General features: G+C 48.9%; 1 protein-coding gene across 3 annotated transcripts in view; it reads right to left on the minus strand.

Moving 5' to 3' along the window:
• SMG5 (SMG5 nonsense mediated mRNA decay factor) overlaps positions 1-21,121 on the minus strand; it is a 34,619-nt gene extending 13,498 nt beyond the window's left edge. For 2 of the 3 annotated variants that reach the window (XR_012792090.1, XM_075582029.1), the window contains exons 1-10: positions 20,966-21,121; positions 18,427-18,550; positions 16,426-16,582; positions 15,553-15,642; positions 8,585-8,674; positions 6,184-6,262; positions 4,651-4,776; positions 4,148-4,216; positions 1,324-1,532; positions 486-617 (exon numbers count right to left, since the gene is read on the minus strand). Coding sequence is in view for 2 of the 3 variants with exons in the window: in XM_075582029.1 (XP_075438144.1) it covers positions 486-617; positions 1,324-1,532; positions 4,148-4,216; positions 4,651-4,776; positions 6,184-6,262; positions 8,585-8,674; positions 15,553-15,642; positions 16,426-16,582; positions 18,427-18,525 (1,051 nt within the window). In the remaining variant the exon portion in view is untranslated. Of the gene's footprint in view, positions 1-485; positions 618-1,323; positions 1,533-4,147; positions 4,217-4,650; positions 4,777-6,183; positions 6,263-8,584; positions 8,675-15,552; positions 15,643-16,425; positions 16,583-18,426; positions 18,551-20,957 lie in introns of all 3 variants that reach the window. The other variant, XM_075582030.1, reaches the window with a different exon arrangement.
• Positions 21,122-26,565: the final 5,444 nt, after the last annotated feature.

Raw genomic sequence — 26,565 nt, forward strand, 5'->3', positions numbered from 1 at the left:
GGTGAGAGAGAGCAGTAGGGGTGAAAGCAATGGAGAGGAGATAGTTGTGGGCAGAACGCAGGAGACGAGCGGGGTCACAGCCATGCCAACTCACTAACCTCTTCAGGGTTGGACAACATTAGGCATGCGTCAGTAGTGCACGGGTAAATGCTATGGACATATATGTACACTGAGCGGGAGGGGAGTCACTGGTCGGAAGAGCTGGCAATCTAAGCAGTTTACTGAAAGAGGAGGACTCGTATTCAATAGGATGTGAAGCTTCCATGTGCTGGAGAATATTTAAGACATTTAAATTGGGCTGAGCTTCTCTACAGAGCTGGGACGCTGCTTTACGGCACGTTGCGACGGAGCCAAAGATAGACAACACGGTCACGTAACAGCTCGGCCTATTTTGAGAGGCGCTTTGCACCCTGACCTCTCTTCGCACCTTAATGGGGAGCCAGGAGAAGGGTTTGAGGAGAGGGACTAGGCGCGGGTCAGCTCACCTGGGCCGTCGCTCTGGAAGGCTGGCACGGGGTTCTCCTCCAGCTCGGCCTGCAGCCGGATGTTAACATGGTTGACCAGGTGGGAGAAAAGGGCGAGCGTGAAGGCGATGGCCGCGCTGTACTGCTTGGAATCTGAAACGGTAACGCAGACTGGCTCGTTGGCTCATTCACAGAGAGGTTATACCGAGGCGGGTACAGTCAGCGGAGACACCGCAACATGTGCCGCAATATACTGCATATACCAATATAGGAGAAGTATCTGTCGTCCAAATCAGGGGTGCGCAAACTTTTCTCCCTGCGCACCCCTGCCTGCTCTCCTCACCGGCTCGCGCCCCCCTTCTTCCTTGTCTTCGGCGTCAGCGGGGTCACGTGACGCCGCGTTGCCGAAGACGAGGTAGGAGACATTGCAGAGGCCTCACGCGATCCCCCGGCATTTAATTTAAATGCCTTGGGGAAGAGTGCGGGGTCTCTGTAACTGCCCGCGCCCCCTCCCCCCCCCCCATAAAAACCTTGCGCCCCACCCCAGGGAGGCAGGCTCCCCAGTTTGTGCACCCTGGTCTAAATGGAACAGACATGAAGAAAGACATCCGTTCATCAAGATCAACCTATGCTAAATGTAGACGACAGATACTTTATCCTATATCCGTACTTACAGCATAGTGATCCAGAGGAAGGCAAACGCACAACCCCAGTGACACATCATCCAATGCTGTCTCATAAGGGGACAAAGTTAACCCATTGAGTGCCAGAGAGGTCTATATTCCCCCCAGTGCATGGCGACAGCTCCCTCCCTCCTCCTGCTGGTGGGGTTACCCCCGCGATGCCCGCGCGCGGTTACCTGCCCGCTTCAAGCTGTGCACGCTCATGAGACAGATCACCACCATCCTGAAGATGAGCAGGTCGGGCAGGAACGAGTAGCCACTCTCGTACTCCTCCTCGTCCTCGCTCACCGAGCTCAGGTTGAGGGGTGAGGGCAGGTAAAACATGCACAGGTTAAAATCCTCCAGCACCAGCTGGCAGAGAGAGGTCAGCTCCGAGGCCACTGAGCTGGGGGCAGAAAGGAGTGTGTGACAGCAGCACCGAGACCCCCAAACCCAAAGGGAGCTCTCAGATAACATGAAACACCGCATCCAAGAGACATGGGGGGGCTCAACTCCAGTCCTCAAGGGCCACCAACAGGTCAGGTTTACAGGATATCCCAGGTGGCTCAATCAGAGGCTCAGTCAAAGACTGATTGAGCTGATTGAGTCACCTGTGCTGAAGCAGGGATATCCTTAAAGACTGATCTATTGGGAGGACTTGAACCCCCCCTGTAATAGACACTGGTGCACAATACTCAGTACCCACTCGGACCTGGTGATGCATGTTCCCGTGTGTGCTGCATATGATGATTCTATGTAACACAGCCAGGACACGCAGACACGTGATATTACTGTACATACCACAAAGCAACGACACCCGTCCCCAGAATCTCCCCTTGTGTTTCCATCACATACAATGCAAGACAATGTTGTCGCTGTGTTAGTCCAATCAAACATATAGAAGGCAACGCATCCTCTCCATAGGGGATCGCAAAAGCATTTGTTTTAAATTGATGATTTAAAAAAAAATTTACATTTATTTTACCTTTTTAAGAGAGGGAGGGAAGGAGAGGAAAGGGGGGGAGAGAGAGAGGAAGGGGGGGGAGAGAGAGAGAGGAAGGGGGGGGAAGAGAGAGAGAGGAAGGGGGGGAAGAGAGAGAGAGGAAGGAGGGGGAAGAGAGAGGGGGATAGAAGGGAGAAGGGGGAAAAGGAGAAAGTGGGGAAAGGAGAAAGGAGGAAGGAGGGAAAGGAGAAAGGGGAGAGGGAGGGAAAGGAGAAAAGGGGGAGGGGATGGAAAAAGGGGAGGGTAGAGGGAGGGGGAGTTGGGGAGAGAGGGGGGGGGAGTTGGGGAGAGAGGGGGGGGAGTTGGGGAGAGAGAGTGGGGGAGTTGGGGAGAGAGAGGGGGGGAGTTGGGGAGAGAGAGGGGGGGAGTTGGGGAGAGAGAGGGGGGGAGTTGGGGAGAGAGAGGGGGGAAGTTGGGGAGAGAGAGGGGGGGAGTTGGGGAGAGAGGGGGGGAGTTGGGGAGAGAGAGGGGGGGAGTTGGGGAGAGAGAGGGTGGGAGTTGGGGAGAGAGAGGGGGGGAGTTGGGGAGAGAGAGGGGGAGAGTTGGGGAGAGAGAGGGGGAGGTTGGGGGGAGGGAGGGGGAGGTTGGGGGGAGGGAGGGGGAGGTTGGGGGGAGAGAGGGGGAGGTTGGGGGGAGAGAGGGGGAGGTTGGGGGGAGAGAGGGGGAGGTTGGGGGGAGAGAGTGGGAGGTTGGGGGGAGAGGGGGAGGTTGGGGGGAGAGGGGGGGAGTTGGGGAGAGAGAGGGGGGGAGTTGGGGGGAGAGAGGGGGAGGTTGGGGGGGAGAGAGGGGGAGGTTGGGGGGAGAGAGGGGGAGGTTGGGGGGGAGAGAGGGGGAGGTTGGGGGGAGAGAGGGGGAGGTTGGGGGGAGAGAGGGGGAGGTTGGGGGGAGAGAGGGGGAGGTTGGGGGGAGAGGGGGGAAGTTGGGGAGAGAGAGGGGGGAAGTTGGGGAGAGAGAGGGGGGGAGTTGGGGGGAGAGAGGGGGAGGTTGGGGGGGAGATGGGGGGAGAGAGGGGGGGGAGTTGGGGAGAGAGAGGGGGGGAGTTGGGGAGAGAGAGGGGGGGAGTTGGGGAGAGAGAGGGGGGGGAGTTGGGGAGAGAGGGGGGGGGGGAGTTGGGGAGAGAGAGGGGGGGGGTTGTGGAGAGAGGGGGGGAGTTGGGGAGAGAGAGGGGGGAGTTGGGGAGAGTTGGGGAGAGAGAGGGGGGGAGTTGGGGAGAGAGCGGGTGAGTTGGGGAGAGAGAGGGGGGGAGTTGGGGAGAGAGAGGGGGGAGTTGGGGAGAGAGAGGGGGGGAGTTGGGGAGAGAGAGGGGGGGAGTTGGGGAGAGAGAGGGGGGGAGTTGGGGAGAGAGAGGGGGGGAGTTGGGGAGAGAGAGGGGGGGAGTTGGGGAGAGAGAGGGGGGGAGTTGGGGAGAGAGAGGGGGGGAGTTGGGGAGAGAGAGGGGGGGAGTTGGGGAGAGAGAGGGGGGAGTTGGGGAGAGAGAGGGGGGAGTTGGGGAGAGAGAGGGGGGAGTTGGGGAGAGAGAGGGGGGGAGTTGGGGAGAGAGGGGGGGAGTTGGGGAGAGAGGGGGGGAGTTAGGGAGAGGGGGGGGGGGGAGTTGGGGAGAGAGGGGGGGAGTTAGGGAGAGAGGGGGGGAGTTAGGGAGAGGGGGGGGGGAGTTGGGGAGAGAGGGGGGGAGTTAGGGAGAGGGGGGGGGGAGTTGGGGAGAGAGGGGGGGAGTTAGGGAGAGAGGGGGGGAGTTAGGGAGAGGGGGGGGGAGTTGGGGAGAGAGGGGGGAGTTGGGGAGAGAGAGGGGGGGAGTTGGGGAGAGAGGGGGGGAGTTGGGGAGAGAGGGGGGGAGTTAGGGAGAGGGGGGGGGGGAGTTGGGGAGAGAGGGGGGGAGTTAGGGAGAGAGGGGGGGAGTTGGGGAGAGAGGGGGGGAGTTGGGGAGAGAGGGGGGGAGTTAGGGAGAGGGGGGGGGGAGTTGGGGAGAGAGGGGAGGGGGACCAGTGAAATATTTTCACACGAGACCATGCAGCACTCACCTGCTCTTAGGCTGCAGCAGGCTCTGCAGGTACATGAAACTCACCAGCAATCGCTTCATATCCTTACACCTGCAGCAGAACACAATCAGTGACACAGGGTTACCTCTCCTCACAGTGACAGCTACTTGGGCTCCCTAAATGCTCATCTCTGCAGCAAGACCAATCTTTTACCTGATGCCCCCTACACAAACTTCTCTTCCTACTCTCGCCCCCCAAAGGTATCACATTTCCTGCGGTTCTGTGCAAATCTCTTGTTGCTTTATTTCAGGGGTGGCAACCTCCAGTGGCCAAGGTCCACCAACAGGCTAGGGGTTAGGGGTATCCCTGCTTCAGCACAGGTCGTGCAGTCTTTGACTGAGCCACCTGTGCTGAAGCAGGGATTTCCTGAAAACCAGGCCTGTTGGTGGCCTTTGTGGACCGGACTTGGCCGCCCTCTGCTCCGCACAAAGTCCTGAGGCGACCCTGAGAGAAGTGAGGTGTTGCGCCTGCATCACGCGGCTCACCGCTTTTTGCTGGGGGACAGCTTCCTGCTCTCGCATTTCTTGATCTGGTGATGCATTTTGGCGGCCTTGTCGTACAGCCTCTTCAGGTTCCCGTAAGCGCCGTCAAAAGAGATTTCCGATTGGATGCTGGAAGAAAAGCAAACCAAGAAGGAGTCCTTCATTAACAGCAGGGAGTGGGCAACTCCAGTCCTCAAGGGCCTCCAACAGGTCAGGTTTTAAGGATATCACTGCTTCAGCACAGGTGGCTCAATCAGTGGCTCAGTCTTCGACTGAGCCACCTGTGCTAAAGCAAGGACTGATTGAGCCACCTGTGCTGAAGCAAGGATGTCCCTAATACCTGGCCTGTCAGTAGCCCTTGAGGACTGGAGTTGGCCGCCCCTGATTAACAGCATGATAATAAAACGACGCGAGGCTTCTCACGCAGACTAAAACCGCGGCGCCTGCAGGGAACGCACAACACGCGGGGCCTCCTGTTCCAAATCGCGACACTGTGGCAAGTTTTATTATACAAATTAAACAATCGGAAGCTGCCTGAAAGTCTTCTTTTGAGGAGGAACAAATGAGATTTAAACGGAGAGCATATTTGAGCCAGGTTAGGCTCGTTATATACTGTGCGGCCGTCCGCGCGCGCACGTGTGAAGGCGCGTGCACGTGCCGCACGTTTATTGTGTGCATAACGTGCGCGAGTGAGGTACTGTATGTGTATATGTGTGTGTATATGTGTGTGTATGTGTATGTGTGTGTGTGTGTGTGTATATGTGTGTGTGTGTGTGTGTGTATATGTGTATGTGTGTATGTGTGTATATGTGTGTGTGTGTGTGTGTGTGTGTGTGTGTGTGTGTGTGTGTGTGTGTGTGTATGTGTGTATATGTGTGTGTGTATATGTGTGTGTGTGTGTGTATATGTGTGTATATGTGTGTGTGTGTGTGTGTATATGTGTGTATATGTGTGTGTGTGTGTGTGTATGCGTGTTTAAATAAGTTTTGAAATAAATAAATACTTTAATAATTGTTTTAATAACATTGTACACACACACACACACACACACATTTCAGCGGCAGTAGCGGCGCAAATTCTTTATTTTCTCCATCTTCCCCCCGTCGGCCGGTTCCACGCTCCCTGCCGTGCACGGCACCATTATAGAATGGCTGACTAACCTCAGCCAACGAAAACTGCCGCGCACACACAGTATAGAACCAGCCTAAAGAAGCAATGTGGCAGCAAGCAATGGGGCCATTGACTGCGACGGGATTCCTCTGGTGGTTGAGGGACGCCCTCTGGTGGTAAGAGTCAGAATGCTCATGTGAAACGCGGCCCGTGAGAGTTGGCTACTAAAATATATGGCAATAGCAGTAACGATTGAGCGACAAGCCAACAGCCCTGGCTGAGACCAAGCTACATAACATCACACCAGTATTACAGGATCTGCACTGGCTTCCGGGGGACCACAGGGTTCATTTTCAGATCTTGACCCTTAACCTTTAAAACTATTCATGGACTAGCCCCGCAAAAAAGTCGAAACAAATAACTTACCAGCGCAGGTAACAGTAAGTAGCTTCCACATTGTAGTACTTGCTCCCAGCCAGTGTGCCCAACTGGTTAAAAGGCATTCCTACCGAAGCAAAGAGTACGAGTGAACCTCCTACTAATCAGCAAGGGGTTAAAGAACTTCCCAGCAGCGTTAATACAATGGAGCATGGAAAGATGGCGGGGTACACTTCAGCAACAGGCGATGGACAGATGGGACTTCCATGTGAATACGTGTGACAGACAGGGCGTGCGGACTGCTGTTTTGCACAAGTACATACGTGTCCGACTGCCTGTTAACTGCAGTGCATACATCGTTAATGAATTTGTATCCTTTTTGTGCTGCATGCACGGTCGGCACAACATCGTTACCTCGAGTCCCAAAGAAGCAGGCTCCAATGTTCTTGTGTTTTAGTATTTAAGATGTACGCTAGAGTCCACTAGAGCAGGGGTGGCCAACTCTAGTCCTCAAGCGCCACCAACAGGCCAGGTATTCGGGATATCCCTGCTTCAGCACAGGTGGCTCAATCAGTGGCTCAGTCGAAGACTGAGCCACTGATTGAGCCATCTGTGCTGAAGCTGGGACTGATTGAGCCACCTGTGCTGAAGCTGGGATATCCTGAAAACCTGACCTGTTGGGGGGCTTGAGGACTGGAGTTGAGCACCCCTGAACTAGGAGCAAGCTAAATGTTATAATTGCAACACTTCCTCAAGGTCAACTCGGATGAAAACCATGTCATTAAATAGAGTTGGTACAGAGCATGAACACCTGCCTAGATTTGTTTTGTACACCGACCTTCACTTAATAATTAGTATTTGTGTAACCCTCGGGGATATCTGTTGGTGCGGGAAGAACCGACCATCTCTCACAATTATTCAACCATTTCTACATACGTGGCACCGCGCACTCGTGTCACTTATCAGAGAGCGAGTGACACTGCTGCTTCAACTAGCTGGATACTAAACCAATGTACCTAGGCTCAGATCTTGCACAGAATACACACTTTACAAATCCGTGTTTTACGCAGTGGATTTTGAAGACTGCTTCCTAAATCTGGAAATTGATGAGCACGTGCAATACATGCAAAGTCCAGTGTAGAACGGTGCTCCAAATGGGAGAGGAAAGATCCCTAAATGATGCACTCTACTAATCAAAATAATACATTTTTATTAAATTCGGTAAACATAGAAAGTGATTAAAAACCTAAATGGGTGTGCTGAAGGAAATCCTATATATAGATTTCTCTATTTGTCGAATGGCATAGGTAATTAACCCCAGAGTAGCCAAACATGCTTGGTGTATCTTGCAGCCATTGAAACCAGACATCATCATTATAGCACATATTGTTACATATAGCAGGATCACCTGATACTCATGCCACAACCCCACAGGGGTCTATCTCAACTATATACATACTGTATTTACGTTTAGGAGTAATTTATATCTTGCATTCACTGCAAGATACACCAAGCATGTTTGGCTACTCTGGGGTTAATTACCTATGCCATTCGACAAACAGAGAAATCTATATATAGGATTTCCTACAGCACACCCATTTAGGTTTTTAATCACTTTCTATGTTTACCGAATTTAATAAAAATGTATTCTTTTGATTAGTAGAGTAGAGTGCATCATTTAGGGATCTTTCCTCTCCCATTTGTATACATGCTTTGTTATCCCTGATAGCACCTCTCTAGCAAGTGAAAATATTCTCAGCTGAGCAGGACTTTCTCCTCCCCCCTCTAGAACGGTGCTCCGCCTGCATATAAGCGCAAGAAAACTTTTTCAAAACATATAAGTCATATAATGTCTGGATTGCCTTCATTTATCCAAGATATAAATCCATGTAAGATATGCCAGGGAGGAATACGCGCCTAATGAAGTCCAGGGGACCATCACATCTTGCAGTGCAAAGAACAAGCTCCCATAGGCAGCATCACACAGATAGATTCGGAGGGGCAACTAACATGAAGGTTAGTGCCCATCGCCTGTTGTGCACCCCCTCTGAGCTCCGGCAAAGCCAAGGTGTGCGCATCCGCTGGGAATAAAGATCCAGCAGCATCCGGGTGAGAAACGGACACAACCACAGCGACAGAAGAAATCAGTGTGATCCAGGGGTAACTTCCATAAAAAATGGATTTATTAAGTCACATGGATAACTACCGGTAATAACGCACCTGCGCGTTTTGCGCTGTATCAAGGTTCACCAGACTTTGTTAAAGTGCTTGGGACGTTATTACCTGTAGTTATCCATGTGAATTGATAAATCCGTTTTTTTTATGGCAGTTACCCCTTGATCACGCCAATTTATTTTGCCGCCGTGGGTGTGTCCGTTTCTCACCCGGATACTGCTGTAGGTGGTTTCCATGGAAAAATACCCAGATGAGAAGATAACAGAGGACCTACCAATTTGTGGCGCGACGGTTAGGGCTTGATAGTAAAACCTTTCTGCCAACTTCTCCGTGTCCACAAGAGCCAACTCATTCTGATACCGAGCTGTGGAGAAAAAACCGTCCTGGGCGTCAGTGGCGTTGCGGTGAAGCTCGATGCCACGGCTTTGTCAGTTTATTATGCCGTGAGAGCACACGTCGGGGAAATACCCTTGGTCAGGTGCAGCGTTCGTGCCCTGGTCATCTGCTTTTTGCCATTTGCTTCCCAAGGTTAGAATTGTGCAGGATTCCCTCTCTCAGGAGAGTATTCCAGGAAATGTTGGGTGGTCAGCGGCATAAATAACAGGACTCCACGGTGTAAGAAATCCAATTTAGCAATAATTATATTGTAATGAATGAATCTGTTATCAAAGGCAGAATGTTAAAGTATACAGTATAATAGTCTGGACTTTCCTTCATATCTATATATTATCTGATTGTATATTCAGTTATTGTTACATGTGCAGTATGCTAAGTGAAAGGTCAGATCTATTCTGACAGACAGAATTGACCCAAAAGGTCAATTCGTGGCCTCAAGTTGTTGAACAGCTGCAAGTCCTAACTGGGAAAAATGCTGCATAAGACTTTTCAATTCAGTAAGTTTGAAACTACTTATATGTTCAGAAGTAGTTCATATGACATCAGTAATGTGGGTAAATACCATGTTGGGATATAACATCTTAAAGGTTAAAATGGCTGACTGGGTGGGTCTTTATGGATAAATACAGCAGTGAGCTTAGTGAGGAAGGAAGGAAGGATGGAGAGAAGATAGGCCAGAGGAAGAAAGACCAGTCCAGATTGATAATACCATGAAGAGGAGAAAAGGACATGTTAATACCTGGATAGAATATTAACTGAAAGAAGGTTACTATGTGCAACTATTCTTAAGAATATCAATCTATTTGAAACATCACCATCGTCATTCTTACTATTTTTGTATGTAAGTAATTATTTTCAAAATAAACGTTTTGTTTTTGTGTGCAAACGACAAGAATGCTGAATTCTGTTATACTGATGTGAATCTACAGAAAAAGCGAATTTAAGGACATTTAACATTGGCGAGCCAGCCTTCATTCAGTTTTTTCGTCACATTTGGATTAGAGGGGGTGTTGTCGATACATCCTGGATCCAAGATTTGAGAAAAAATTGAAACGAACCGAAGAAAAAAGAAGTGTCAAGTTTTTGGTAGATTTGACTACAGTTGATTAACAGATCAGAGACAGAGAACCACGTTTCACGAATCTCCTAGAGGGAGACGGACTGTTCGGGGGTTGCCTTTGTCTGGTCAAGTTTCCCAAGGAAGAAGGTACATTTGCGGGACGTGCAGGGAGCATTGTCTGGAGCATTTGTATGCGCTGAATGGAATAGCGTGGAATTTCTTCAAAGAAACGTTGCGACGTTTGTGGGGGAACAATTCGAGTTTTTTCAGCACAAGTTTTCGGTGAAAGAAAATACTTAACAAAACGTAAGTAATGGAATTTATTAATTCATATGCAAATGACAGTAATATGATGTTAAATGTGTTACCTCATACATCTACTGACACTGAATTATGGAATTCTCTGTGGAATCAGGTGCAAATAGAAAATGAGAGAATAGATAAGAAAATACTAACTATGCATAAAGATAAGAAAAAATTAAGAAATGTCATGAAAATGATCAAAGTGTTTAATTTGATGGTTTTCAATGATGAGAATTCGCATAAAATTGAAGTTGAAAAAACTGATCAATGTTCAAATTGTAACATTTTACATAAACGCATACATGAGTTAGAAAAACAAATTGAAACATCCAATATCAAATTTGCATGCGCTGCTGGTAAAGACAAAAAGAAAAAAGATACTCAAGGGGCGTCTTTTATTCCTAGTTCTAGTGCAGACGTAGATATGACTGACATTAGCAGCACAGAACTGACAAGGAAAAAGTTCCATGACAAAGCAGCCACACTGAATTTAAAGATTCACGATCATTTAATGAAGGTATTAAAAGATATACCTGATTATAAAAATCACCTGGATGCATTTCATAATGCAGACATATTTGAATCTTATACAGATCGATTTAATTTGACTGAGGAACAAAGAAATAAGATTTACAAACTGTGGTTACCAACTCACATGAGTCGAAGGTTAAAAATGCCTGTCAGCATGCCTCAAGTGGATGATAACGGTGATTTTATACAAGGGTCTTGCATTGACAGGCTTAATCAATTAATTTACATTTCCACCGGACATGCCATTACCGTTGATATTTTGGAAGATCTTAAACCCAAAATTACAGAGGATACTTTTGAGTTTATGTTAAAATTCCAGACTGCATACAAATTACTGTTTTCTGATCAAGATTCTGAAGAGAAAATGATTAGAGCATTTGTAAAAAAATTTACATTTTTAGATCCAGTAACATTAGCAATTGCTTCTGAGAAAGAATCATTAGAAGTTGCTGCTCTTTTTATTGATAATATTAGACGTCAGCTTTTGCAGAATAATCCCAGACTTAAAATCTCAGAAGTTGTTAATGATAGAAATGCCTTTCATGCCACTCAAAAAAGTAACAGCTCTTGGAACAGTCAGAGTGACAGGAGTGACAACTGCAGAACAGACAAGCCTTTCCGGCTGCAAGGTTTTAAATGTTTTCATTGCGGAGAAATAGGGCATTATAGAAGAAACTGTGACAAATTCTTAGATCTACAAAAAAGTTTGCGGAAAGAGAATGTATTTGTTCAGCACACAGACACTAATGATCTCACACACAAACAGGTTTGTAACATAACTCACATAGACGAAAGACTTAATTCATCCTGACTAGACTATCTGAAACCACGTCCTCTTGAAGTATTAACTCCAGTAACTTTGGATAAAGAAGGAACCTTAGGGGGGTTTGATACAGAGTTTTTAATAGATACTGGGGCACAGTTAAGTGTAACAAAAGAAAAGTTACCAATGTTGTCAGGAACATCTCTTTGTAATATTGTGGATTTAGGCAATAAGGCAATTTGGAAAAATTCTAAAGGAAGAAAGCCTGTGTTAATTAATCCTTCTAAATATGGTAACGAGAGAAGTGTTTGTCCAATTAAAATGGTCACCAGTGAGTTTCAATTACCTGAAATCAGTGATAATTTTTGTGTCAAGCCAACACTTAAGAAAGATTTCCAAATAACACAAAAAACAGGACAGGATTTTCTCACTGAAGGAAATGCAATAGTTGATTCCTTGGCTAAGGAAGAGGTTTTAACAGAACAGAATGTAGTGCTTACAGAGACTAGTGCCACAGCGACAGTCAGACACAAAGATATGCAGCTCCTTTCCTTTACAGAGAAACAGGCAAAGGATACGTCCATTGCTATTTCCCGGGTTGATTTAAAGCCTTCTCGTGTCCATAAAGAAAAGGCCATAAATCATGAAAGTTTGGGTCACGTAGGACAAGAGACACTTTTGGAAAGTTTAAAAGGAAATCCTGGGCTCAAAAGCCAAAAACCACCTTTCCAATGTATTGCACCAGCAGATGGCCCGTGGTCCACATTGCAAATTGATCACAATGGTTCCTTACCCTCAGGGAAGAATGGGTTAAAACATGCTTGGATTATGGGAGCTGTCTTTTCAAAATGGGCTGAGAGCATTCTGGTCAAGCAAAATGATGCAATTACTACAGCACGAGTTTTTTGGCATCATGTTTTTTCCAGATGGGGTTTTCCACGCATTCTTGAGTCAGATAGGGGTTCTCATTTCACAGGTTTAGTGATTGAAGTTTACATGTGAAATTTTATGGATTAAATAAAGATTTAAAGTATCATCCATAATCAGTTGGTAGAATAGGATTTAAAATTTAGGAATTAAAATAGGTCTTCTGTATTTCCAAAATTTTAAAAAGGGGGGAAGTGAAGTAGATGACAATTATGATCATTTTTTTTATGAAAAAAAGTATTTGGTAAACAAATTGAGAAGGATCTTATGATATAATTAACATTATGATAAAGGTTATGTTTGTGATTTATTTACGTAATATGTCGATTGTAAGTGTATGATCCAGATGGACTAAGGTTAAATATATTTACCAATATAATGATACTGCTATATTTTTACAGGTCATATGTAATTGTGTGATGAATAAAGAATACGATTGGATGATCGGAGTCAAGAAGAATGAAGAAAATCAACAAGAGTCATCACCGATGGGACTGAATATTTTTTCATTTTTTAGGAAAAAGAACAAAATGACTTTTTATTATATTTATTACTACTGGGACTATTGAAAGAAATAATCAATACTGAAAAAGTACAACGGGGAATTACATCTCTAGGAGTACAACAAAGTTTGCTAGAAGAATTGTTATTGGTTCAAAATTATACAGATTTATGGGTGCGATGTACAGTATGTACAAGTATTATTATTTTTTCTTTAAAAGTCCATATTGGGAAAAGAAATAGTTTTATTGCCTATAACAGTACTAGAAACAGTGCTAGTAATATTCAGTTATTATTTTATAGTCTCCAATATCCAGATTTTAATTTTTTACACAATTATAGCAAGACTTAACGGATAGATTTTTTACGCTTGTTTACATTTTTATTCTAAAATACTTTGTTTATTACGCCAGGTCAAGATTATTTATCATTCATGCTTACTTTGTATTGAAACCGTAAAAACATTTAATGTTTGAAGAATTAAATTGTATTGGAGGAAATCAGTAGGAATATATTTACACATTTTTGAGAGATGTAAATATGCTTCCATTACAATTTAATATAGCTCAAATAAATGAGTTTGAGTTCTCTTGAGAGAAATGGACTGAAGAACTTTAAAAAGATTAAGGTTTACTTCAGATGTTACAAAAACAATAAAAAGCAGAAATTGTTTTTCAACATGAAGAAGGTAAACTAAAAGAGATAGAACATGATGGGTAATTACAGGCTCAATGGGCAAAGTTTTAAAGAAATCTGTTATAATGTATCAGTATTGGGAAATATTTCATTTGTCTTCATCATTGTACGTTGTTATAACATGATATATTGTTTTTCAGCAATTGGTAATATGTATTGTGAAGGCAGAGTAATTCAGAGGTATGCTGTATTCTGACATTCTGTTTGATAAGTTTTGAATGTGATATGTATGGTTGTTTGAAAGATTTATAGTGATTCTATTACAATCTAATTTAGGGGGGCTGTAAGAAATCCAATTTAGCAATAATTATATTGTAATGAATGAATCTGTTATCAAAGGCAGAATGTTAAAGTATACAGTATAATAGTCTGGACTTTCCTTCATATCTATATATTATCTGATTGTATATTCAGTTATTGTTACATGTGCAGTATGCTAAGTGAAAGGTCAGATCTATTCTGACAGACAGAATTGACCCAAAAGGTCAATTCGTGGCCTCAAGTTGTTGAACAGCTGCAAGTCCTAACTGGGAAAAATGCTGCATAAGACTTTTCAATTCAGTAAGTTTGAAACTACTTATATGTTCAGAAGTAGTTCATATGACATCAGTAATGTGGGTAAATACCATGTTGGGATATAACATCTTAAAGGTTAAAATGGCTGACTGGGTGGGTCTTTATGGATAAATACAGCAGTGAGCTTAGTGAGGAAGGAAGGAAGGATGGAGAGAAGATAGGCCAGAGGAAGAAAGACCAGTCCAGATTGATAATACCATGAAGAGGAGAAAAGGACATGTTAATACCTGGATAGAATATTAACTGAAAGAAGGTTACTATGTGCAACTATTCTTAAGAATATCAATCTATTTGAAACATCACCATCGTCATTCTTACTATTTTTGTATGTAAGTAATTATTTTCAAAATAAACGTTTTGTTTTTGTGTGCAAACGACAAGAATGCTGAATTCTGTTATACTGATGTGAATCTACAGAAAAAGCGAATTTAAGGACATTTAACACACGGTCTCTCACAATATTGAAATCTGAGTGTGGCAGGTTTCCTTTAGGATTCCCGTCAGAATGTCCGTGCACCGATCAACTCACATTGTGTGCGTCATCTCCACCACCTCGTTCTATAGTCAACTACTTTGGAAGAACAAGTGACACTGGGGCATAAACCAGGGGTGTCCAACTCCAGTCCTCAAGGGCCACCAACAGGTCAGGTTTAAAGCATATTTCTGCTTCAGCACAGGTGGCTCAATCAGTACTGTCTTTGACTGAGCAAGCGGTGCTGAAGCAGAGATATCACCAATACCTGGCCTGTTGGCGGCCCTTGAGGACTGGAGTTGGCCACCCCTGGCATTAACAAACTAAGGGAACGCTTAGGGCTCCAACAAGCTTGCGAGGACCTTTCCCATCGTGAGTCACTGAACTTATCATTACACTGAAACATCGGGGGTATTTAGCCAAGTATTCTCAGTTGCCCTGTTGTGCGTTTGCCCCGTGACAGTCGTGGGGTAGTGTGTTAGGCTGCGTTTATAGTTATAGGAGCGCGAGTGATGTGCGCACTTTAGATGGAGGCGATGGGGAGGCGTGGCGGAGGCTTCGCATGACGCGGCCGTCGTCCGAAAGTACAAAATGAATGGTCTTATCAAAAATCTGACCGGCCCCATAAAGCTGCTGCACTTTGTTTGCGCAGTGCACGAAATCGCAAGTCAGTATAAATCGCAGCCTAATGTAATTACAGTGATTGTGGGGGAAATCAGCGCTTAAATAGTCAGAAACCTCCGTTAAGAAATTGTATTTTTATACGTAGAGGGAAAAAAATATATATATGGGGATTTGCTTGAAGACCCCAAAGAGCTAGCACAAGGTCTGCTCAAGAATAATACATAAGCTTTCATTTGTTATGGATGTGTGGGTACGGCTTGGAAATAAACTGGTTGCTTTTATGGCCAAAGAAAATCTGCTGTGTTAGCAAGCAGCGGATGATATAATCTGACAAACATCACCGTGAAAACGATCTCGCGCACTACGTGTCCACGCTGCAGAGATCAAACGTACCCAAGTCTCCCAGGTAAACCAGACACCTGTGACAAGCCATCTGGGCCCAATCCATCTCTTTAACGGATGCAGATACCGGCTTCTTACAGCCTGTGGTAGGGATAGAAATCAAACACACGGCGAGTGAACACGCTGCAATCTGTCTGATGCAAGAAAGGATCATGTCAAAAAGGTGGCAGCACCTCAAACACACCCCAAACATTGCAATAAAACATGGATCAAGATTTCTGAGAGCCGCCTTCTTGCAAAGCAAAATCCGGGTCTTATCATTTTGATGTACGAGATGCGTTACAGACCCCACACTCACATTAAACAGGGAACAGGGGGGATGTTTCTTGCAGGTGTTTCATAAACTTGCCCCTTCACTGCCAATAGCCCTGCAGAACTATACATTGCAGAACTATGCACTGCATGCGCCTGGCAATGAACGATGCACTACAGAACTACTACGCACTGCATGCGCCTGGCAATGAACTACGCACTGCAGAACTACGCACTGCAGAACTATGCACTGCATGCGCCTGGCAATGAACTATGCACTGCAGAGCTCTACACTGCAGGCGCCCTACACTGCAGGCGCCTGGCAACTAAACTGTTAAGGCAGAGGTTCTCAACGCCAGTCCTCAAGATCTCCCAACAGTTCTGGTTTTCAGGCTATTCCTGCTTCAGCACAGTTGGGGGGGGCTTGAGGAGGAGTTGAGAACCCCAGGATTATGATGCAATTTCATATTAAATATATAATTCATATGGAGAAAAAAAATGCAAAAAGATTTGAATTCTAAAGGGCGTTTTATCAGAGTGGGGGGAGCATAAAAACTGGGATAAATATGAACTGGTGTCCCCGGTCCTTTTCTAAACGCGACAGTCACTAACCAATGAGTGGATCGGTGACGTGAGTCCAGTCGATGCAGCACTGCAGCTCCAGCTGGTAGTGGGACTGGATGTAGAGTAGGAGGTGCTGGTAAAATCCAACCCCTGCGATCAGGTGAGTTCGGTAAGCACATTCCAAGGCACTGCGGCTGTGAATGTGCTTCAGAGAGAGGGGGAGAGAGTCAGGGGGGAGGGAGGTAGAGGGAGAGAGAGAGTCGGGGGGGAGGGAGGTAGAGGGAGAGAGAGAGTCGGGAGGGAGGTAGAGAGAGAGTCAGGGGGGAGGGAGGTAGAGGGAGAGTCAGGGAGGGAGAGAGGGAGAGACACGGGGGGGAGAGACACGGGGGGGAGAGAGAGACACGGGGGGAGAGAGAGACACGGGGGGGAGAGAGAGACACGGGGGGGAGAGAGAGAGACACGGGGGGGAGAGAGAGAGACACGGGGGGGAGAGAGAGAGACACGGGGGGGAGAGAGAGAGACACGGGGGGGAGAGAGAGAGACACGGGGGGAGAGAGAGACACGGGGGGAGAGAGAGACACGGGGGGAGAGAGAGACACTGGGGGAGAGAGAGACACGGGGGGAGAGAGAGACACGGGGGGAGAGAGAGACACGGGGGAGAGAGAGACACGGGGGAGAGAGAGACACGGGGGGAGAGAGAGACACGGGGGGAGAGAGAGACACGGGGGGAGAGAGAGACACGGGGGGAGAGAGAGACACGAGGGAGAGAGACACGGGGGGAGAGAGAGACACGGGGGGAGAGAGAGACACGGGGGGAGAGAGAGACACGGGGGGAGAGAGAGACACGGGGGGAGAGAGAGACACGGGGGAGAGAGAGACACGGGGGGAGAGAGAGACACGGGGGGAGAGAGAGACACGGGGGGAGAGAGAGACACGGGGGGAGAGAGAGACACGGGGGGAGAGAGAGACACGGGGGGAGAGAGAGAAACGGGGGGAGAGAGAGAAACGGGGGGAGAGAGAGACACGGAGGGGAGAGAGAGACACGGAGGGGAGAGAGAGAGACAGGGGGAGAGAGAGACAGGGGGAGAGAGAGAGAGAGACAGGGGGGGGTCAGAGGGAAGAAGAGCGTCGGAGGGAGGGAGAGCGAGAGAGAGAGCGCTCTCATACATCGTATCGCAGCCTCCATGCACCTAAACCAGTCTAAGGCTGCGCTTATAGTGCACGCGACGCCGACAAAGCGACGGAGCGACAGCGCTACCAGAAATCTGGTAGTCACCGATATTGATTTTTTTCGGTCTCCCCTTGCGGCCAATCGGGAGCTTCTCCGTGCCTTTGCCCTCCCCTTTTATGATGTCGCTGGCCTTGTAGCCAGCGACGTCGCCCAAAACCTAAACACAGCTTTTGCAAATGGCGACGGGTGACGTCATCGGTCGCGTCGCCGGCACTATAAGCGCAGCCTAACTAGCTCTAGTCCAGGAGCGGCCAATTCCAGTCGTTAAGGGCCACCAACAGGCCAGATAGTAGGATATCCCTGCTTCAGCACAGGTGGCTCAATCAGTGGCTCAGTCAGGATGATTGAGGCACCTGTGCTGAAGCAGGGATATTCTACTATCTGGCCTGTTGGAGGCCCTTGATGACTAGAGTTGGCCACTCCTTCACTAGTCCTACTGTTACTTATAATGCATGACCACACAGCGCTGCCAGTATACACAGCACTGTGCGGCCTGGAACAGTACAGACAATGACCCCAAGAGCTCCCAATCTAGTTCTTGATGCTGAAGCACAGGAGGAATGATCACATGATGGCGGTTCTATCACTGGGACACGGCTGACTATCATTTTCTACTGATTAACATTTTCAGTGCCAGAGGAGCCATTTAAAATGGGGCTCAAACTCTCCTCGACATGGAGAAGTGGCTTCACGCAATATGAAGTATTAGAGATTAATATGGCAGACACCGGGCGCACAATCAAACAAGGCTCCAAAATCCGCTCACTGGGGCGTGGGTGTAAGCGTGATCTCCGTGGGCGACGTCGCTAAGAATTTACCTTCTTATTTGTTTTGATGAGCTGGATCACTTCATAATAAACCTTCCTCCACAGGACTTCTTCTGCTTTCCTTCCATAGTCCACAGGGTGTAAGAACATCAGCTTCACGCACAGCTCTCGCAGCCTGGGGGGGGGGCACGTGTTACACCAGGGAACGTATCGCCATGCCAACAACAAAACAAAGAGCGCAGGCGATGCCGGAAGCCAATGGGAAACCGGTGCGGACCACCTCCCCCCTCACCTCACTGTGTCCGTGGGAGGAAATGTTGGGGTGCAGGTCTGGTCACTGTGCCCGTGGGAGGGAATGTTGGGGTGCAGGTCTGGTCGCGTGGGAAGGAATGTTGGGGTGCAGGTCTGGTCACTGTGCCATGGGAGGGAATGTTGGGGTGCATGTCTGGTCGCTGTGCCCGTGGGAGGGAATGTTGGGGTGCACATTTGGCCACTGTGCCCGTGGGAGGGAATGTTGGGGTGCAGGTCTGGTCACTGTGCCCGTGGGAGGGAATGTTGAGGTGCAGGTCTGGTCGTTGTGCCCGTGGGAGGGAATGTTGGGGTGCAGGTCTGGTCACTGTGCCCGTGGGAGGGAATGTTGGGGTGCAGGTCTGGTCGCTGTGTCCGTGGGAGGGAATGTTGGGGTGCAGGTCTGGTCACTGTGCCCGTGGGAGGGAATGTTGGGGTGCAGGTCTGGTCACTGTGCCCGTGGGAGGGAATGTTGGGGTGCAGGTCTGGTCGTTGTGCCCGTGGGAGGGAATGTTGGGGTGCAGGTCTGGTCACTGTGCCCGTGGGAGGGAATGTTGGGGTGCAGGTCTGGTCACTGTGCCCGTGGGAGGGAATGTTGGGGTGCAGGTCTGGTCGTTGTGCCCGTGGGAGGGAATGTTGGGGTGCAGGTCTGGTCACTGTGCCCGTGGGAGGGAATGTTGGGGTGCAGGTCTGGTCACTGTGCCCGTGGGAGGGAATGTTGGGGTGCAGGTCTGGTCGCTGTGCCCGTGGGAGGGAATGTTGGGGTGCAGGTCTGGTCGCTGTGCCCGTGGGAGGGAATGTTGGGGTGCAGGTCTGGTCACTGTGCCCGTGGGAGGGAATGTTGGGGTGCAGGTCTGGTCACTGTGCCCGTGGGAGGGAATGTTGGGGTGCAGGTCTGGTCGCTGTGCCCGTGGGAAGGAATGTTGGGGTGCAGGTCTGGTCGCTGTGCCCGTGGGAGGGAATGTTGGGGTGCAGGTCTGGTCGCTGTGCCCGTGGGAGGGAATGTTGGGGTGCAGGTCTGGTCGCTGTGCCCGTGGGAGGGAATGTTGGGGTGCAGGTCTGGTCACTGTGCCCATGGGAAGGAATGTTGGGGTGCAGGTCTGGTCACTGTGCCCGTGGGAAGGAATGTTGGGGTGCAGGTCTGGTCACTGTGCCCGTGGGAGGGAATGTTGGGGTGCAGGTCTGGTCGCTGTGCCCGTGGGGAGGAATGTTGGGGTGCAGGTCTGGTCACCGTGTCCGTGGGAGGGAATGTTGGGGTGCAGGTCTGGTCACTGTACCCGTGGGAGGGAATGTTGGGGTGCAGGTCTGGTCGCGTGGGAAGGAATGTTGGGGTGCAGGTCTGGTCACTGTGCCATGGGAGGGAATGTTGGGGTGCATGTCTGGTCGCTGTGCCCGTGGGAGGGAATGTTGGGGTGCACATTTGGCCACTGTGCCCGTGGGAGGGAATGTTGGGGTGCAGGTCTGGTCACTGTGCCCGTGGGAGGGAATGTTGGGGTGCAGGTCTGGTCGCTGTGTCCGTGGGAGGGAATGTTGGGGTGCAGGTCTGGTCACTGTGCCCGTGGGAGGGAATGTTGGGGTGCAGGTCTGGTCGCTGTGTCCGTGGGAGGGAATGTTGGGGTGCAGGTCTGGTCGCGTGGGAAGGAATGTTGGGGTGCACGTCTGGTCGCTGTGCCCGTGGGAGGGAATGTTGGGGTGCAGGTCTGGTCGCTGTGCCATGGGAGGGAATGTTGGGGTGCAGGTCTGGCCACTGTGCCCGTGGGAGGGAATGTTGGGGTGCAGGTCTGGTCACTGTGCCCGTGGTAGGGAATGTTGGGGTGCAGGTCTGGTCACCGTGTCCGTGGGAGGGAATGTTGGGGTGCAGGTCTGGTCACCGTGTCCGTGGGAGGGAATGTTGGGGTGTAGGTGCAGAGCAAACGTACTGAAAAGTAAAAAGTGACCTCCCTCCCATGTCCCTGTTTGACATCACCGTGGCTTATACAGTACTATATGAGCTGAAGTAGCTGATATAACGCTGATATCAATGGGGAACGTTGGCCTAAAACAGCCCGATCGGCTGATATAGAGAAACCCCGAGTCTTCTAATGCTCGTCACATCAAACCCTTACCCGGCCCACAATGCATTGTAAGTTCCTCCTTAGAAAAATGGTACAAAGATAAGAAAATCACCAAGATTTAACCCACTGGAAAAGATGATGCATTTAATCCCTTCACTGCCAAAAAGACCGACAGATTGCAAAGGTGACAAGAGAACAAGTTTACAGAGGACATTTCCAAAGCTAACTGGCCGCACTTACACACTTACTTGTTTCTGAGGCTGATATTCTCAGGTTTGAACACCTCCTGGTAAGCGGTCTTGTTAGAAATAATAAGATCCAGCCTGTGCACCGTCTCCACTACCACCCTGCCAAAGAACAAGAGGGGAGAACAGGTGAGGTCACACACTGCCGCTGAGATTTCTGCTCCATCAAATAATCTGCACCCCGGTACCCAGATACAGAATGAGGAGCAGCAGTGGAGGTTAACCTCTTCAGTGCTGAAGTCAGTAATGCACTGATGTGGTTAACCTTTAAACTTCTGGAGGTCCCAGACTGCTACCAGACCTCAGACATTTGTGGACGTGTGATCAATTCAGCAGTAATCATGACTGCCAGAGGCCACCTCCACCCCGCTGACAAACAGAAGGGGGGACCACTTCCGCTTCGATCAGGCCGACAACCGTCAGCCTCCAGAAAAATGAAGGTTTTACTATGATGTACCCAGAACATCAAAAGGGGCCACTGGTGTGTCAGGATCTGTGAGCTAACAGGCACGTATACTGAGCAGGGTAATGGTTACACACGGTCACAGATCTGGTCACGTGATCACGGCGGCCCATAACCCGGAAGAGTCGTCCTCTTCAATTTCCCTTCGCTACAGATCGTGCTGCCCCTGCCGTGAGCTTCCCCGGAAACGAGCACTCTAAGGACCTGGCCCCACGACGCAGAAGGTGCATTTCTTTCAACGAGTTCTCTGCTTCATGGAAAGGTTCAAAAACAAAACAATCCCACGACTTGTCCGATTATCCAGGCGGTTTCCCGATTACCCAGGCGGTTTCCCGATTACCCAGGCGTTCCATTAATGCCCCACCACCAATCCGACATTAAATACTGCACTTTCCTTTCTGTATTATGTTACATTATTCATTAGTATCATGTGTTTGGTTTCTATTAAAATAAATAAATGCGAATACACAAAGGTATTATAATGATGTATATCTATTTGTACAGCCCCGTCCATGAACATAGCGCATCACGGCACTAAATAATGTTAGGCATAATGGGAATAAGCACTTCAAACGTTAGTAAAAGGAGTTGCTGTCCCAAATAGCTTACAATTCAAGTGTTAATTATTATTATTATTGTCTCAAATAGATTTTGGGCCATGTCTGCTCCATAACTTGTCAGCAACACATTGACTCCATGCTCTGCAAACATGAAATCTACAATCCAAGCACCATGCCATGCTCTTCGCTGGTGGATTGCAGTGATCAAAACATTGAATGGCCATTCATGAAGTAAAACAGGAACTCTGTGTAAGTATCTGGTACATCACCGACGACAGAAGCCGCTGCTTCTCTCTCCTCATGCTGCATGTAGTAACGGAGGGAGCTGGACTGCAGGAGAGTTCATACAATATGCAGACATGGAATAAAGGGATCGAGGAATCCCAAGGTGCCATGCACATCTCCAGGACTGACCCGGACGAGGCACCGCTCCAGGACTGACCCGAACGCCGCACATCTCCAGGACTGACCCGGACGAGGCACCGCTCCAGGACTGACCCGAACGCCGCACATCTCCAGGACTGACCCGGACGCCGCACATCTCCAGGACTGACCCGAACGCCGCACATCTCCAGGACTGACTCGAATGCCGCACATCTCCAGGACTGACCCGGACGACGCACATCTCCAGGACTGACCCGGACGAGGCACCGCTCCAGGACTGACCCGAACGCCGCACATCTCCAGTACTGACCCGGACGACGCACATCTCCAGGACTGACCCGGACGCCGCACATCTCCAGTACTGACCCGGACGCCGCACATCTCCAGGACTGACCCGGACGAGGCACCGCTCCAGGACTGACCCGGACGAGGCACCGCTCCAGGACTGACCCGGACGCCGCACATCTCCAGGACTGACACGGACGAGGCACCGCTCCAGGACTGACCCGGACGAGGCACCGCTCCAGGACTGACCCGGACGCCGCACATCTCCAGGACTGACACGGACGAGGCACCGCTCCAGGACTGACCCGGACGAGGCACCGCTCCAGGACTGACCCGGACGACGCTCCGCTCCAGGACTGACCCGGACGACGCACCGCTCCAGGACTGACCCAGACGCCGCACATCTCCAGGACTGACCCGGACGCCGCACATCTCCAGGACTGACCTGGACGAGGCAGCGCTCCAGGACTGACCCGGACGCCGCACATCTCCAGAACTGACCCGGGCGAGGCACCGCTCCAGGACTGACCCGGACGCCGCACCGCTCCAAAACTGAACCGGACGACGCTCCGCTCCAGAACTGACCCGGGTGACGCACCGCTCCAGAACTGAACCGGACGACGCTCCGCTCCAGAACTGACCCGGGTGACGCACCGCTCCAGAACTGACCCGGATGACGCTCCGCTCCAGAACTGACCCGGACGACGCACCGCTCCAGAACTGACCCGTACGACGCACCGCTCCAGAACTGACCCGGACGACGCTCTATTCCAGACACAATGGTCTTGTGAACTCACACTGCCAATAAGAAATCACCAGCGCAAGCCGTCAGAGGAAAGAGGACCTGCGGCTCTCTGCTACTAATACACAGAGCGAGAAATCAGCAACCGCGGAGTAATATTAACCCTATCTATAAAATGTACTACAGCATTTAGTTACAACACAGAGCAGGGGAAAACTACTTCATATTCATGCAAATGTTCAAGTGTTCCTGAACACAAACCAGTGTTTGTAGGGGTCTGCTCATCCAATTACAGCACCTACAAATGTACTGCCAGGATCCAACCCCAGGGGTGGCTGCATGAATGTACTGCCAGGATCCAACCCCAGGGGTGGCTGCATGAATGCACTGCCAGGATCCAACCCCAGGGGTGGCTGCATGAATGTACTGCCAGGATCCAACCCCAGGGGTGGCTGCATGAATGTACTGCCAGGATCCAACCCCAGGAATGGCTGCATGAATGCACTGCCAGGATCCAACCCCAGGGGTGGCTGCATGAATGCACTGCCAGGATCCAACCCCAGGGGTGGCTGCATGAATGCACTGCCAGGACCCCAGAGGGGTTATATTCCGATATATTGGAACAGAATAGTTGTATAAATACAAGATATTAGTAAACCAGATATTGAATAATGTTTGCTTTATTTTTTGACTTATGCAACCCCACTTATGTATAATACACACACCAAAAAGAAGGATGCAAATGTGTGTGTGTTTACAGTATATGTATGTGTATATATATATGTATGTGTGTGCTTATATGTGTGTGTGTATGTGTATATATATATATGTATGTGTGTGCTTATATATGTATGTCTGTGTATAAGTGAGTGTATATATGAGTGTGTATACGTGAGTGTGTATACGTGAGTGTGTATACGTGAGTGTGTATACGTGAGTGTGTATACGTGAGTGTGTATACGTGAGTGTGTATACGTGAGTGTGTATACGTGAGTGTGTATACGTGAGTGTGTATACGTGAGTGTGTATACGTGAGTGTGTATACGTGTGTGTGTGTGTGTATATATATATATATACACATATGTATGTGTGTGTATACATATGTGTGTGTGTGTGTGTGTATACACACATTCTTTGTGGAAACTTCTGTGAGTAACAGGAAGCAAATATAAGGAAACCAACAACTTGTTCCTTGCAAACTTCCAGCACATTAGTTTAGTTTCTGACAGCTCATTCAGTGAGGTGTCAGACAGGTGAGAACTCGCCGAGAGCCCAGACAATGGAGGTTAGTCTCATTTCTCTGCGGATCTCCACGCAGTAACGCAGTAACGCAGGAGGGGGAGGGAGGAGGGGGGGTGCAACCGTTTATTGGACCAACAAGTAGTTGATATGTTACAAGCTGTCAAACCTCTCAGGGTCGGGGTAGGACTGGATGAAGGACCCTGAGAGGTTGGAAAGCCTGTAACATATCAACTACTTGTTGGTCCAATAAAAATGTATCATACCCCCTCCTCCCTCTCCCTCCTACATGGAAGGAAGGACCAACCCGCCCCCCCCCCCCCTTCTTCACTTAGACATATAAATTCCGCGAGTGAACAATGACATATCAATACATTCGGTGACCCGCAATGCAGCACTAAAACCTAATTCCTTAACCCTTTTTTTGTTCAAACTGGTTTTAGTTCCATATTTCGCTGCAACATTGAAACCCACCTCCGTGCCACGTGAGCGCCCAGCCAACGTGCCTCCGTGCCACGTGAGCGCCCAGCCACGCCACTTCCACCCGGTGAGAACCGCTGCCCTGGCGTTGCAGCAGATTATCTATCCTGCTCTATTTCATTTTACAGAGAATAAACAGACTGCAATTAGCAGGTCTACATCCTATTAAATCAGACCATCTCTTTGGGGTGCAGAGGGGTGTTAACCAACACCAACAAACAACCCCGAATCCGGACGTTCTGGTTAGGCTCGACTAATACTTTTTTAAATCTATTTCCCATTGTGCTGCAGAGATTAAATAATTCTTAGCCTGGGTTTTAAAGAAACCAAAAAGGTGGTCATTTCTATCTTAGCCACCAGAAAATAGCTGGTTAACCCCAGTCTAAAATGGTTTCTCCCATTGCTAACATCTTATCTTACTGTATACGTACGAGTCTGTAGTTCTAGTTGTGGAACCTGAATGTTCAAATGTTTACTCTCCGTGTGCTGTCAATATTCCTTAAAATCAGGGGTTCTCAACTCCAGTGCTCAAGACCCCCCCAACAGGTCAGGTTTTCAGGATATCCCTGCTTCACTACAGGTGGCTCTATCAGTCCCTGCCTCAGCACAGGTGGATCAGTCTTCGATATCCTGAAAACCTAATCTGGGTCTTGGTATTGACACAACAGACACTATATTTCCTCCCATGGTATATATTCCATTTAGAAAATGAATTATTTGCATAGGGTCCTTAAATGTACCTGGATATTACTATATTACTAAAACAAACACAGTGTTTGTCAGAACTCCACACTACTAATATTTTGGGCCCTAGAGCACCAGAGGTCAAGGGTTTAAGTCCAGGGTCTGCGGGTATCTATGCCTTGTTGATACTTTTACGCGGCTTTGCTTCGGGTTAGGAGGCCATCAAAGCAAATAAAGTTCCTGTATTTAGGTTTTACTCTGGAGAAATATCACTCACAATACAGATAAATAAATGTAACAGGTGGATGGGATAACAGGCCGGATAATATGACACTGGCGATATAATGTTACAGGGAACCCTGGCTGTCACAGCTCAGTGACACGGGCACAGGGCTTATATAAGATGACAGGGCAGACATTAAGTGAGGCGCTGCGTGAGCAGCACAGTGTACGGCCAACACGCAGAATTAGCAAGAGCTCCTCTCCTTGTTCCCCAACCTGCCCACTCCTTCTGGTCATCTTTAACCTGTACCTCTCTCTCCAATCCCCATCCTTTCCCTCTCTCCTCCTCCCTCCCCCCCCCATCCTTTCCCACTCTCTCCAATCCCCATCTCTCCTCCTCCCTCCATCCTTTCTCTCTCTCCTCCTCCCTCCATCCTTTCCCTCTCCTCCTCCTCCCATCCTTTCCCTCTCCTCCTCCCCCCCATCCTTTCCCTCTCCTCCCCCCCCACACCCTGTCCCTCTCACCTCCCCCCCCCACACCCTG

This window comes from Ascaphus truei, unplaced genomic scaffold (assembly GCF_040206685.1).
Source record: "Ascaphus truei isolate aAscTru1 unplaced genomic scaffold, aAscTru1.hap1 HAP1_SCAFFOLD_1808, whole genome shotgun sequence".
NCBI lineage: Eukaryota > Metazoa > Chordata > Amphibia > Anura > Ascaphidae > Ascaphus > Ascaphus truei.